This window comes from Lepus europaeus, chromosome 1 (genome assembly GCF_033115175.1).
Source record: "Lepus europaeus isolate LE1 chromosome 1, mLepTim1.pri, whole genome shotgun sequence".
NCBI classification, from domain to species: domain Eukaryota; kingdom Metazoa; phylum Chordata; class Mammalia; order Lagomorpha; family Leporidae; genus Lepus; species Lepus europaeus.
In genome coordinates this window covers 119,066,169-119,080,919 of record NC_084827.1, presented here as the reverse complement: position 1 = coordinate 119,080,919, position 14,751 = coordinate 119,066,169, and the positions used below count along the sequence as shown (strand labels likewise).

Below are 14,751 nucleotides of genomic sequence, written 5' to 3'. Positions count from 1 at the left end.
GGCCAGCGCCATGCCTCAACAGGCTAATCCTCCACCTGCAGCGCCAGCACACCAGGTTCTAGTCCCGGTCGGCCCTCTTCCAGGCCAGCTCTCTGCTGTGGCCAGGGAGTGCAGTGGAGGATGGCCCAAGTGCTTGGACGCTGCACCCCATGGGAGACCAGGAGAAGCACCTGGCTCCTGCCTTCGGATCAGCGTGGTGCGCCGGCCGCAGTGCGCTGGCCGCGGTGGCCATTGGAGGGTGAACCAATGGCAAAGGAAGTCCTTTCTCTCTGTTTCTCTCTCTACTGTCCACTCTGCCTGTCAAAAATTAAAAAAAAAAAAAGAAAGAAAAGAAAAAGAAAGTACCATGAATTGAGCATCTTCTATGAGTGTACATTAAGAAACACACTATCGGCCGGCGCCGCGGCTCACTAGGCTAATCCTCCACCTTGCGGCGCCAGCACACTGGGTTCTAGTCCCGGTCGGGGCACCGATCCTGTCCCGGTTGCCCCTCTTCCAGGCCAGCTCTCTGCTGTGGCCAGGGAGTGCAGTGGAGGATGGCCCAAGTGCTTGGGCCCTGCACCCCATGGGAGACCAGGAGAAGCACCTGGCTCCTGCCATCGGATCGGCGCGCTGCGCCGGCCACAGCGCGCCTACCGCGGCGGCCATTGGAGGGTGAACCAACGGCAAAAGGAAGACCTTTCTCTCTGTCTCTCTCTCACTGTCCACTCTGCCTGTCAAAAAGAAAAAAAAAAAAAAAGAAAGAAAGAAACACACTATCTCCCTTTTACAAATGAGGAAATAGAACTAGAAAGGCCTGCCCATGAACATAGAACAAAAAGCAGAGCTGAGCTTAGAACTCAGTTCTTATAATGATCTTGATCCTAACTTTCTTACTTTAACTGAGTTGCAATTTCCTTATCTATAAAACAGTAATAACACCTACTTAACAAAATCAAATTGTTAACACTAGAAATTAGATATAATAATTATTTAGCACTGTAGCTCTAACATGGAAGCTTACTATATCAGTAAACAGCTATTTATATAAGTTTTTTTTTTAATTTTTATGTATTTGAGAGGTGGAGTTACAGACAGAGACAGAGAAAGAGGTCTTCCATCCACTGGTTCACTCCCCAAATGGCCGGAGCTGAGCTGATCCGAAGCCAGGAGTCAGGAGCCAGGAGTTTCTTCTAGGTCTCCCACGCAGGTGCAGGGACCCAAGGACTTGGGCCATCTTCTACTGCTTTCCCAGGCCATAGCAGAGAGCTGGGTTGGAAGAGGAGCAGCCGGGACTAGAATTGGCACCCATATGGGATTCTGGCACCACAGGCGGAGGATTAACGTGCTGTGCCACAGCACTGGCCCAAAGGAATTTTGAAGTCTTAATATGGATGGTATGATTTCAGGTAATTTTTACTCTATTCTTATAGTTCTCTGGGTTGTTTTCATTTTCAAAAACTGCCATATATTACTATGATGATGATGATTATTATTGGGGGAGGGGAGGAATCACAATAAACCTTTCTCATTTGACAGGAAAAAAGTGGTCAGGTAGACTTAGACTCCAATAGTGCCCAGTGTCTTAAAGGACTTATATGAGTTATCTAAACAAAGCAGGTATTTCAGGTAGGGGTCAACAAACTCTTTGGATGGACACTCCAAAGAGTTTAAAAAGCGAATTGGGGGCCAGCGTTGTGGCATAGTGGGTTAAAGCCCTGGCCTGAAGCGCCAGCATCCCATGTGGGCGCCAGTTCTAGTCCTGGCTGCTCTTCTTCCAATCTAGCTCTCTGCTATGGTATGGGAAAGCAGTAGAAGATGGCCCAAGTCCTTGGGCCTCTACAGCCATGTGGGAGACCCGGAAGAATCTCCTGGCCCCTAGCTTCAGATCAGCACAGGTCCAGCCACTGCAGCCATCTGGGGTGTGAACCAGCAGATGGAAGACCTCTCTCTATCTCTGCCTCTGCCTCTCTGTAACTCTGTCTTTCACATAAATAAATAAATCTTTTTTTTTTTTTTTTTTTTGGCAGGCAGAGTGGATAGTGAGAGAGAGAGACAGAGAGAAAGGTCTTCCTTTTTGCCGTTGGTTCACCCTCCAATGGCCGCTTCGGACAGCGCATCTCGCTGATCCGAAGCCAGGAGCCAGGTGCTTCTCCTGGTCTCCCATGCGGGTGCAGGGCCCAAGCACTTGGGCCATCCTCCACTGCCTTCCTGGGCCATAGCAGAGAGCTGGCCTGGAAGAGGGGCAACCGGGATAGAATCCGGCGCCCCGACCAGGACTAGAACCCAGTGTGCCGGCGCCGCAAGGCGGAGGATTAGCCTGTTAAGCCACGGCGCCGGCCATAAATAAATACATCTTTTAAAAAAAAAAAAAAAGAAGAAGAAGTCAGTGGTGTCGTGGCACAGCAGGTTAAGCTGTTCTGCTGTTTGGAGTGTCCACAACCCATATTGCAGTGTCAGTTAAAGTCTCAATTATTCTGCTTCCAATCCAGCTCTCTGCTAATGCACCTGGGAAAGTAGCAAAAGACATGCTCAGTACTTGGGTTCCTGACATCCACGTGGGAGACCCAGATGGAGTTCCAGGCTCCTGGCTATAGCCTTGCTTAGCCCCAGCTACTGCAGCCATCTGGAGAGTGAACCAGTAGATGGAAGATCTCTTCTCTTTCTCTCTCTCTCTCTCTCTGTCACTCTGCCTTTCAAGTAAATAAATAAATCTTACAAACAAACAAACAAACAAAAAGAAGTCATGTCAACAATTTAGGAATCTAGGGCACAATGAGTTACACTGCCACTTGAGATAACCCCATCTCTTGTCAGAATAACTGTTTGAGTTCCAGCTACTCTGGCCTTAGACCCAGCTCCCTGCTAATTTGCCTGGAAAACAGCACACCATGGCTCAAGTGTAGTGTTCCTACCATCCACATGGAAGACCTGAATGGAGATCCTGGACCAGCCCTGGTTATTGTGGCCATTTGGGGAGTGAGCCAGATGATGAAGATCTTTCTCCTACCCTCTCTGTCATTTTGCCTTTCAAGGTAATAAATCTTCTTTAAAAATCTTTTAGAAAAATAGAAGTAAGGCCGGCGCCGCGGCTCACTAGGCTAATCCTCCGCCTTGCGGCGCCGGCATCCCGGGTTCTAGTCCCGGTCGGGGCACCTGATTCTGTCCCGGTTGCCCCTCTTCCAGGCCAGCTCTCTGCTGTGGCCAGGGAGTGCAGTGGAGGATGGCCCAAGTGCTTGGGCCCTGCACCCCATGGGAGACCAGGAGAAGCACCTGGCTCCTGCCATCGGATCAGCGTGGTGCGCCGGCCGCAGTGCGCCAGCCATGGCGGCCATTGGAAGGTGAACCAACAGCAAAGGAAGACCTTTCTCTCTGTCTCTCTCTCACTGTCCATTCTGCCTGTCAAAAAAATAAAAAATAAATAAATAAAATAAAATAAAAAAAGAAAAAAGAAAAACAGAAGTAAAACAAAATAAAACAAAAACTCATTGAGACTTACAGTGCAGGGACTCTACTGGAAGCAGGGAAACCAATTCCGAAGTGAGTAATGAAAAGACTTTGAACTAAGAGCAGTAAAGACGGCGAGAATAATTCTCATCAAGGAGTTAAAACCTGGTAGAGGATTCATGGGTAGCAAAGAGATAGATGTGATTCACTTAACCCTGAGGAATTTATAGGTTTCCAAAAAGCCACCCTTATGAATATAGTTCTCAAGAAAGTCACTTAAAGAATATCATACAGCCGGCGCCATGGCTCAACAGGCTAATCCTCCACCTTGCGGCGCCGGCACACCGGGTTTCTAGTCCCGGTCGGGGCACTGGATTCTGTCCCAGTTGCCCCCCTTCCAGGCCAGCTCTCTGCTATGTCCCGGGAGTGCAGTGGAGGATGGCCCAAGTGCTTGGGCTCTGCACCCCATGGGAGACCAGGAGAAGCACCTGGCTCCTGCCTTCAGATCAGCGCGGTGCACCAGCCGCAGCGCGCCGGCGTGGTGGCCATTGGAGGGTGAACCAACGGCAAAGGAAGACCTTTCTCTCTGTCTCTCTCTCTTACTGTCCACTCTGCCTGTCAAAAAAAAACATATATATATATACATCATAGATATACATCAGATGTCTTTAAATGTTTCCATTTAGCAGATAAAGCCACCACCTGCAGAGTTAGGATCCCATATGAGTACAGGTTTGTGTCCCAGCCGCTCCACTTCTGATCCAGCTCCCTGCTAAAGTTCCTGGAAAAGCAGTAGAAGATGGCCCAAGTCCTTGGGCCCTGGAGACCCGGAAGGAGCTCCTGGCTCCTAGCTTCAGATCAGCTCTGGCCGTTGCAGCCATCTGGGGAGTGAACCAGTGGATGGAAGACCTCTCTCTCTCCCTCTCTGCCTCTGCCTCTCTGTACCTCTGCCTTTCAAATAAATAAGTAAATCTTTAAATAACATATGTAAATGTTTCTGTAAGAAATATCAAACAGTGAACAGTTAGCTCATGTCCACTAGAAGCAAGATTAATAGGCAAAGTGCTAAATATACCAAAAATTAGAGCTCTCAGTTACAGATTCATAATTAGTTATTAAGTAATAATAGGACTGTCTACATACATATCTTTAACCTCATGAAGTTGACTTCTTCCAAGTGAACTATATTAATGCCAGAAATAGAATGTTGTAAATAGTTGTCAGATCTAAACCACTGTAAGTCATGAGTCAAACCAGGGTTTGAGGTAAATTATTATTGTATCCTCATCTTTTATCACTTCTTGAAAATCTTTTTTTAAAATTACAGGCATAAATTACAAGGTAAAATACGTTCACTATAATAATCTGAATAATTCAGGAATATAGTTCCTCCATCCTCCACCAATGATCTACCCTTGTTACCCTGAAATTACTAGTTAAAAAGTTAAAACTAGTTGAGCAGTCTATAAATTTTTTTCCATGGAAACATAAACTTGTTCATGCAGCCTTTACTTAACAATAGTGGGTTCATGAGGTTATTTTATGATTTTTTTTATTATTATTTATTTGTAAGTCAGAGTTACAGAGAAAGAAGGAGAGACAGAGAAAGTGGTCTTCCGTATGTTGATTCACTCCCCAAGTGGCCGCGATGGCCAGGGCTGAGTCAGGCCAAAGCCAGGAGCTTCACCCTGGTATCCCATGTGGACAGCAGGAGCCCCAGCACTTGGGCCATCCTCTGCTGTCCCTCCCAGGCCACCAGCAGGGTACTGAATCCTAAGTGGAGTAACGGAATGCCAGCACCACAGGTGGAGGCTTAACCCACTATGCCACAATGCTGGCCCTTCATATAGTATTCTATAACTTGTTTTTATTTAATAAAATCATAGCTTCCCAGCCAATATATTTTATAGGCATACCTCTTTATTTCTACTAACTGTAAAGATGTGAGCAAATGATAATGTGATACAGGCTGAGCATTCCTAATCCAAAAATCCAAAATATTCCAAAATCTAGAAACATCTGAAATCGGAGACATTTCTGAGTTTGAGCATTTCAGACAAGCGATACTCAATATGTACATTTAATACGTTTCCTAGTTGTTTTTTTTTTTTGTTATAACAAATAATACTACAATTAATATCTCTGTATATTTAAGTATCACTACTTAAATTTCCTCCAGATAAATCCTCATACATAGTTTCTGGGTCAAAGGATGGCATCTTAATATCACTATTAAGTTCCAAGAAAGTAATAATAATTTACAGACACACCCATAGTTTGAGGGTAACTGTTTTTCCCATGACCTCCCCAGCAGTATTAGAAATTATCATATTCATTTTTGCCCAGCTGACAAGGTGTGAAAAGTACTACCTACTGTTAACAATAGAGAGCATTTATTCACCATCCTTTCTCATTTTCCCTTTTGTGAACTGCTTGGTCAGATCCTTTGCCTTTCATTCCACTGGGTTGTCTTTTTCTTACCTATGTGTAGAAACTTATTAGTTGGATCTTTTATCACACAGAACTTTTCAAAATTTTTCTGCAATCAAACTTGTCAACTTTTTCTTTCAGATTCTGGATCTGCGTCTTTCTTGCTTGGGCCTCTTCTGCTAGCCAAGATTATTAAAATAATCTCCTAAATTTTCTATTTATTTTATTATAATTTGGGGTTTTTTGGATACATTTATATCTTTATCTGGAATTCATTCATACAAGATTATGACTTCAGAACTGTTCCAACACCACTTATTGAATTATCTACCTTTAAATGCCTCCTTCTAGGGTAATAGATTTCTACAAATAGCTAAGATGGCAGACAAAATTCCTAAAAATTCTTAAGCTCCACTAAGAAAAAATTTGAAACTTATTAAGATGTTCATCTTTTTCTCTTTAAAAGAAAAGTATACACTGGGATACATGCACATTGTATACAAATATCAGCATACACTGTGAAATGATTTTGTAATATAGTAGCAATCTAAACTAAGTCACTGTCTAACTATGTAAGCCTGATTTTTTTTCCAATGTCACGGTAAAAATATAAATAATCATAAGATTATACACTGCCTCAGCTCACAAATATTTAATGAGCGCCAGCTGAGCAGGCGCTCAGGCTACAACGGGGAAAGAAGACACGCGTGATCCTGCTTTCAGGAGGCTTACAATCTAGCCACGCTGCTCCCTCTCCTAGAATAGCAATGTATTTAAGGGGAAAGGAATGTGCATTCACACAAAGGCAATGCAATAAAAAAGATTTGGGCAACTTTTATGACACACTCTGACCTTCCCATTTCCAAAACACACCTGCTCGTTCCGAATGTACCCTATTTACCCTGAAATTCTCAGTACTAGCCTTGCTGAAAACACCGCTAAGGAGTTCAGGGTAACCCCGTTTGCCTACTTCCAGAAGCACCTGTGCCTAGTTTCCTACTTGCTCAGCAATATTTAACTTCACTAAATAAGAACCTCAGTAAGAGAAAACATGCTACAAATCTATTTACATCAGTCCCGTTCAGTCCACCGAATTAATGCGATTTCTTTAAAGGACACAACATATAGTTTTAAAGACACTTCAACGAACCTTGCAGGACTTGACAAATGACAGTACTGCAAGGCTTCGAGAGGAATCAAGAACATCGGTAGCCCCCCCACTCCCGACAGCAGGTAACAAGGGCGACGATTCGTTAGCGACAGTCACCTTCAACTTGAGGTCCCACGACCCAGAGGCCGCCCCCACTCGTCCACAGAAGCCTTGCGACTCCAGGCCTTGTGGCCACGCCCCCACCTCAATACCAGCACGCGGGGTCTTCCACACACTCCCACCCCTCCGGATGAAACTGGGAGCTGCACAAAGCACCGCCCAGAGGAAGCCGACGGGGCGCCCGGCCCTGTGAGGTGACCTTGGCCTCAGTTTTCTCATCTGTGAGAAGAAGCTGGCACCCGGTGCTCGTCCCCACCGCCACCCCCCACCCCCCACTGCCGCAAGGCTGAAGAACTTTCCAGCCCAGTACCCAGCTCTGGTCCCCACCGCCCCGACGACTCCGTGCCATCCCCCGCCCCCGGCCGGGTCGGCGACCAGCCGGCCACGAGCGCTACCTGCGATCTGGGAGACGAAGGCTTCCGCCACTAGAGACATGTCGACTGGGCGGCCGTGCGCCCGGGCACCTGCTCCCCGCGGCCCTCAGCGTCCTCCTCCGCAAACCTGGTGGCTCCTGGCAGCTAACGGCTCCCACCCGGCCAAGCTCAGACTCGCAAAGCCCACCCAGGTAGCAGCGCCAGTGGTGGCAGCGAGGCCCCCAAGGTTACCGCCAGGCCGGGCCAGGAACTTCCGGTGCAGCTGACAGCGGCGCGCGCGCGCTTCCGCCGGCCCCGCCCCCGCGCGCCTGTGGAGACCCGGGCCGGGCGCGCGGCCGCCGACAGCGCGCGGAATGGCGGGCTCTGATCTGGGGTCGGGGGCCCTGGAGTGTCTGGTGCTCCTTCTGTAAGCAGGCATTTTCTAAGCAAGCAGTAATGTTTTTGTACCACGCACTAGACAACAGGGATTTATTTCATTCATGTCGTCACCCTCGGGAGGATGCTGTGTGATTGCCGTTTTACGGGGAAGGAAGCCGGTTTGGAGAGTTTAAGCTTGCTGCCCGGAGACTCCGCGGAGCCCCAGATTCAGACCCGCGCGAATTCCCTCGATCCCGCCACACCGCTGGGCTGAGTAGTCCCTGCACACACATTGGTGTCCCGTTATGTCTTTCCTCAAACATGCTTGTCACGGAGAAAGGCTTGACACCACCCGACCCACTTCACCTGCATACACTGGAAATGCAATTCAGCTTGGGGAACAAGCTACTTCCTTTCACAGGCTTCTCACCTTGGGGGGCGGGGAGGGGAGGGAGAGCAGGAAGAGAAGGGGACACAAAATCCCCCAAGTGACTTTTCCCCTCCTTAACCTCATATCTTAAATTATAAGTTTACAACTTAAAAAAAAAAAAGCCTAGGTTATGGGTTTAGCAGCATAAAATATTACAAATGGAACAGATTTCAGCATCTGCGGACTTCCACTGATGAGAAACAGCTTGAGAGAGGTGAGGTGACAGGGTTTAAATCACACACTAAGTCAAAAAGTCTGTGTACTAAGTTTTTGCACAAGAAACCTGGTATTTGAAAAAATATTGTCCTTGACATTGAGAAGCTATGTCTCCTTGCTTTATATCCATGGATCTCTAGACCTTTATTATAGTTTATTGTTCTGTTTGTGCCTCCTTAACTTGTATATTAGTTTCAAGAGATTGCCATAGGGATTACCACACACTGGGTGGTTTAAAACAACAGAACTTTATTCTCACAGTTCTGGAGGAAACAAGTCCAACATCAAGGTGTCGGCAGGGCCGTGCTTCTCTCTCAAGGCTCCAAGGAAGCATTTTCGCTGCCCTCTTTATAGCTACTGCAGGTTACCAGCAATCCTGGATGTTACATGGCTTGAATTCACATCACTATGCCCCATGCCTCCATCGTCACATGTCTGCCCACATGTTTATATGTACATCTCCCTGTATGTCCATAGGTGCAAATTTATTTCTTATGAGAGCACACACCATCCTTGCATTAGAACCTAGCCTAACGAGGATGGGGGGGTGGGGGGAGGGACACTAATCCACTGTTGGTGGGAATGCAAACTGGTAAAGCCACTATGGAAGACAGTTTGGAGAGTCCTCAGAAACCTGAATATAGCACTACCACAGGACCCAGCCATCCCACTCCTTGGAATTTACCCAAATGGAGTTAAAGGGGAGAAAAAAGGAGCCATTTGCACCTCGATATTTGTTGTAGCTCAATTCACAATAGCTAAGACATGGAATCAACCTAAATGTCCATCAACGGATGGCTGGATAAAGAAACTATGGGATATGTACTCTATGGAACACTATACAGAAGTAAAAAACAATGAAATCCGGGCATTTACAACAAAATGGAGGAAGCTGGAAAACATCATGCTGAGTGAAATAAGCCAGTCCAAAAGGGACAAATATCATATGTTCTCCCTGATCGATGGCAACTAAATGAGCATCTAAAATGATACCCATTGAAGTGAAATGGACACTATGAGAGACAATGACATGGTCAGCTCTTGTCTTGACTGTTGAGGAACAACGTACTATTTTATTCCTTTTAGTATTTTTGTTGTTGTTGTTGTTGTTGCTAAGTGAAATGGACACTATGAGAGACAATGACAGGATCAGTTCTTGTCTAGACTGTTGAGGAAAAACTTACTATTTTATTCCTTTTAGTATTTTTGTTGTTGTTGTTGCTCTGTTTGTTCTACATAAGACCACTGGTTGAACTCTGTAATCAATGCACAATCATTCTTAGGCGTTTAAAATTAACAGAAAAGTGATCTCTGTTAAACGTAGGAGTGGGAATAAGAGAGGGAGAAGATATATAGGTTGGCACATGCTCACTCGGACTTACCTCCAATGGTGGAACTAGAAATGTGCCAGGGGATTTCAAATCAATCTTACCAAGGAGGCAGGTACCAATGCCAGCGCACTTGGTAAAGTGATAAGTATAAATACACAACCGATCAAAAAGAGAGGGTATGTGTCGAAGAGATTTCACAAATAAGACCAGTGTAAGCAAATAATGAAGGATAGAATTAAAAGGGAGAGTATGATCCTGCAGGGGAAGCAGGACACACAGCAGACTCATAGAATGGCAAATGCCCAAAACAGCACTCCTGCCTCAGAATCAACCCTTGGGACATTCGGATCTGGCTAAAAGGTCCATGAGAGTCTCACAGGCATGGAAAGCTATGACACGGTGGCAAAAAGCAATCTAAATGAAAGATCCTGGTGAACAAGACCCCAGCAGAAGGAACAGGCCATCAAGGAGAGAGGTGCCTTTCTCTGAAGGGAGGAAGGAACCTCCACTGTGATACGGCCTTGACTAAACAAGTTCAGAGTCGGTGAACTCAAGGGGCTTCCATAGCCTAGACAGCTCATAGCAAGAGTCTTGGGTGATTGGTGACGTCGTAAATAAGAGTGCCAACTGTTAAATCAACAACGGGAGTCACTGGGTACATGCTCCCCATGCAGGATCTCTGTCCTTAATGTGTTTTACTATGAAACTTAAAAACACTACTAGTCGAACAGTACCCTATACCTTGTGTGGTTGTGTGAATGCAGCCTGTTGAATTCTTTGCTTAGTATATACTAAGTTGATCTTCAGTATATGAAGGTAATTGAAAATGAAACTCGATAAAGGGTGGGATGGGAGAGGGCGAGGAAGAGGGGAGGGCCACGGGAGGGAGGGAGGTTGGTGGGGGGAAGCCACAACAATACAAAAGTTGCTCTTTGTAAATTCACATTTAAGAAATAAAAAAAATAAATAAAATAACCTAGCCTAAGTCAGTGTGGTCCTATCTCACTTGCTTTTTTTTTTTTTTTTTCTTTTCATCTTACTTGAAAAGCAGAGAGAGATCTTCCATTCACAGGTTCACTCCCCAGATACCCCCAAGAGTCAGGGATGGGCCAGGCCAAAGCAGGGAACCTGGAACCCCATCCAGGTCTCCCCTGCAGGTGACAGGAATCCATCTACTTGAGCCATCCTCTACTACTTTCCAGGATGTACATTAATAGGAAGCTCGGATAGGGAGGGGAGGTAGGACTGGAACTAGGCACTGTGATATGAGATGCAGACACTCCAAGTAATGACTTAACTGCTGAGCCAGACACCTGCCCCTCTTGATTTCATCTGCAAAGGTCCTTTTCACAAGAAGGTCAAATTCACAGATACTAGAGGCAAGGATATGGACCTATGTATCGGAGTGGCACAAATCTGCCCTCTAGGCCAGTTAATGAGATATTTAAGGATGTTATCACCATTTGTATCACCCTCAGCAATGAGGAAGCTTGTGAAACTAAATTTAAATTTTCCCAACAACTTTTTTGGACAAACAACATTGTCTAAGGAGTCAACATCTTCTCTCTGGCTGATGCAGAGTTGTCAAGAGTTATAGATGGGAGACATACAAGGAAGGTCATGGATTTTTTAAAGATCTCACTCCTATATGGAAACACAAAAAAAGGTGACTGAATGTAGAACAATGGTTACTAGAATCTGGGAAGATGGGGAAGGGAGTTTATAGGGAGTTTGGGTAACAGGTGCTAAAACATAGAAGAATTAAGTCCTAATGTTCTGCAGCACAGTAGGGGTGACTATAATTCCCAGCAAACTATCATGTATTTTACAAATACAAGAGGAGAGCTTGACGGCTCCAGTGACAAGGAGAGGGAAATGTTAATTATTTGGATTTGGCCAGCGCTGCGGCTCAATAGGCTAATCCTCCGCCTGCGGCGCCGGCACACCAGGTTCTAGTCCCAGTTGCCCCTCTTCCAGGCCAGCTCTCTGCTGTGGCCTGGGAGTGCAGTGGAGGATGGCCCAAGTCCTTGGGCCCTGCACCCACATGGGAAACCAGGAGAAGCACCTGGCTCCTGCCTTCAGATCAGCGCGGTGCGCCGGCCGCAGCGCCCCAGCCGCGGCAGCCATTGGAGGGTGAATCAACAGCAAAGGAAGACCTTTCTCTGTCTGTCTCTCTCTCTCACTGTCCACTCTGCCTGTCCAAAAAAAAAAAATTATTTGGATTTGATCAGTATACCATGTTGAAATATCACACTGTTACCCATATTGTATAATTAGTGTATAAATATTGTATAATTATTAAGTGATAACAGATTTTTCTTCTTTATACTTTAGGGAGGTAACACCAATAGTAAAAAGTATGTGACACCCATTTCTCCCTCCATTGGAGATGTTGACCAAGAGATGTTAAACTGTTCCAGGTTTTTTGGTATCAAAAGAAAACCTTACAGTTCTTGCACAGTGGAGAATTATGTATAACTTTGTAAAAATGAAGATGTACCATCTTTACACTCCATTACCAACTTTAATTTTTCATTTTTAAAAAACTGAAGATGCAATGTTTTGAGCATTTATTTGACAGATCTGAAATTTGTATGGTTTCTCCATACTATAGAGTCTATGTGGGAACTTGAGCCAAAGTCCTTGGAGAATACTGAATACTGGACTGGGAAGACTAAAATCAAGCAAGTCTAGAAATTAGCAATGAGTCGAGACAGAGGGACAAGAGTCAGGGACTGGACATATGCAAGAGAAACAGAGTGAGACCAAGGCAAAGTAGAATGGGCCCTTACAATTTCTGTTAAGCATTCATGATTTGATGAACTGATCTGGCTCAAAGCTATTGGGTTGCCAATCTTTGCTATTTTATTTGTAAGTTTATTTGAGTCTCCCATGTAGGTGGCAGGAACCCAAGTACTTGAGCCATCATCTACTGCCTCCCAGGCACATTGACAAGAAGTTGGATTGAAAGCAACTTGATCCCAGGTACTTCCAGTATAGGACATGGGCATCCCAAGCAGCACCACAACATCTGCCCCGCCCCTGGTCTTTGCAGTTGTAGCAAGCATCTTAGTCCATTCCATCTATTGTAACAAAATACCCTAGGGTGGTTTATAAACAACAGAAATGTATTGCTCTCTATCAAGGAGGCTGGGAGTCTCAAGATGCCAGCAGATTCAGTATCTGGTGAGGACCTGTCCTGTCCCTCAGAGATGATGCCATCTGTGTGTTCTCACATGACAGAAAACAAAAGGCACTAATCCCATACACCAGGGCAGAGCCCCAGTGACCTTATCACTCCACTGCCTCACCTCTTCATGCTATAACATTTGCAATTCCATTTCAAGATAATTCTGGGGAACTCAGATATCCAGGCCATGGCAGCAAGCTTTTAAGAAAAGAAAAACAGATCTGCTGGGGGCATTGTCTGTACTCAACTCTTTCTTTGCAGCCAGAGAAGCAGTACCATCAGCACCATATGGATTCACTTTTTCCCTCTGACTGACGGTTCTTTTGCTTCCCACACAGGCAAATTTAGGCTGGAAAGAATCTGTAATGTGGGAGGTCTTTATTATTAAAAATTAAATCCAATAAAATGCAGATGTCCTGATCATGCCCACAAACAAGCTGTCTTTGTAATAAGGAGCCAACTGGAAAAAATATATTTATGCATCTGTATGAGAACGACTGGCAGATTTGAAACTAAAGATCTGTTTAAGATCACCACAATTAAGGGAAATACAAGAAAACAAGCCACTGGAATTTTTGAGAATGAGGTTATAAAACAAAAGTGCTGAGGAATCCATATGTTACATAAAGGATGATCATACAATTATTTAAAATAAAATATTAATATGACATTAACAATCCCATTGTTTGTCTAATAAAACCACTTTTCTGGCAAAACTGTTCTGTCATAGAATCTTTTCATGTCTTTAATCGACATTATGTTGCTGTATTAAATAGTAAGGTCTACAACTATCATGATGAATACATACTTTATTGATATTAAGTTACTAAGGCGTTTTATCTCCATTTTATTTTCCTCTGACAGAATGTTAATATTTTAATGGAAGTATTTTCTTCTTAAACAGATTGCTGCAAAAAAAAAAAAAAAAAGATTGCTGCAACAGAACATTTTTGTCTGTATTCCTTCAAAATTGTACCATGGACTTAACAATGACTTGGTCAGTTCAGACCTTTTGATCAAGTTGCTCACCCCTCCCCCATCAGCAGAATTAGCTATAGCTCATTCAATCAACCTGAATAGAGTGTTAATACAGATAAAAACACTAAGCTAACCATGTTACACCCCACAGCTTTCTGTTCACCTGTTACAGTAATTACTTCTTTACAAACAGTAGAGGGGCAGGCAGGGTTAAGACACTGCTTGTGTTGCCTGAATCCCATGTCAGAGTGCCTGGTTTGAGTCCCAGCTCCTCTGCTTCTGATTCCAGCTTTCCGCTAATGCTCACCATGGGAGGCGGCAGGTGGTGGCCCACTGTGTGGATCCCTACCACCCATGTGGGAGACCCTGATGGAGTTCCAGATGCATGCCTTCCACCTGGCCCAGGCCTGGCTTTTGCAGGCATTTGAATGGTGAAATAAATTTTTAAAAAGTTAGATTTAAAACAAAAAAATGGAACTCCAGACAACTACAAGTGATATAATGTACAGGTTTACAGATATTTAGATACAGAAATATGAAGATCATTCATCCTTCTATCTCAACTTTTTTCCTCCCTTTTTCAATTCCTAAGAAATAATAACCAGTCCATTTTTTTTTCTTGCTTTCTGATCTTACCCCTTTGTGTGTTAAGCTAGTATAGTCTCACATAAAGTTTGGTATATTTGAGCACAATGTGAGAAACATCTACATTATCAAGTGAAGTGACCTAGATTCTTCAAATATTAACT

General features: G+C 44.7%; 1 protein-coding gene across 1 annotated transcript in view; it reads right to left on the bottom strand.

The window, feature by feature from the left end:
• The window catches only part of MTX2 (metaxin 2), a 78,118-nt gene extending 70,367 nt beyond the window's left edge, over positions 1 to 7,751 (bottom strand). The window contains exon 1 of the mRNA XM_062188264.1: positions 7,522 to 7,751. Within this exon, the coding sequence (XP_062044248.1) occupies positions 7,522 to 7,561 (40 nt within the window). The 5' untranslated portion in view covers positions 7,562 to 7,751. The remainder of the gene's footprint in view (positions 1 to 7,521) is intronic.
• Between the last annotated feature and the right edge of the window lie 7,000 nt (positions 7,752 to 14,751).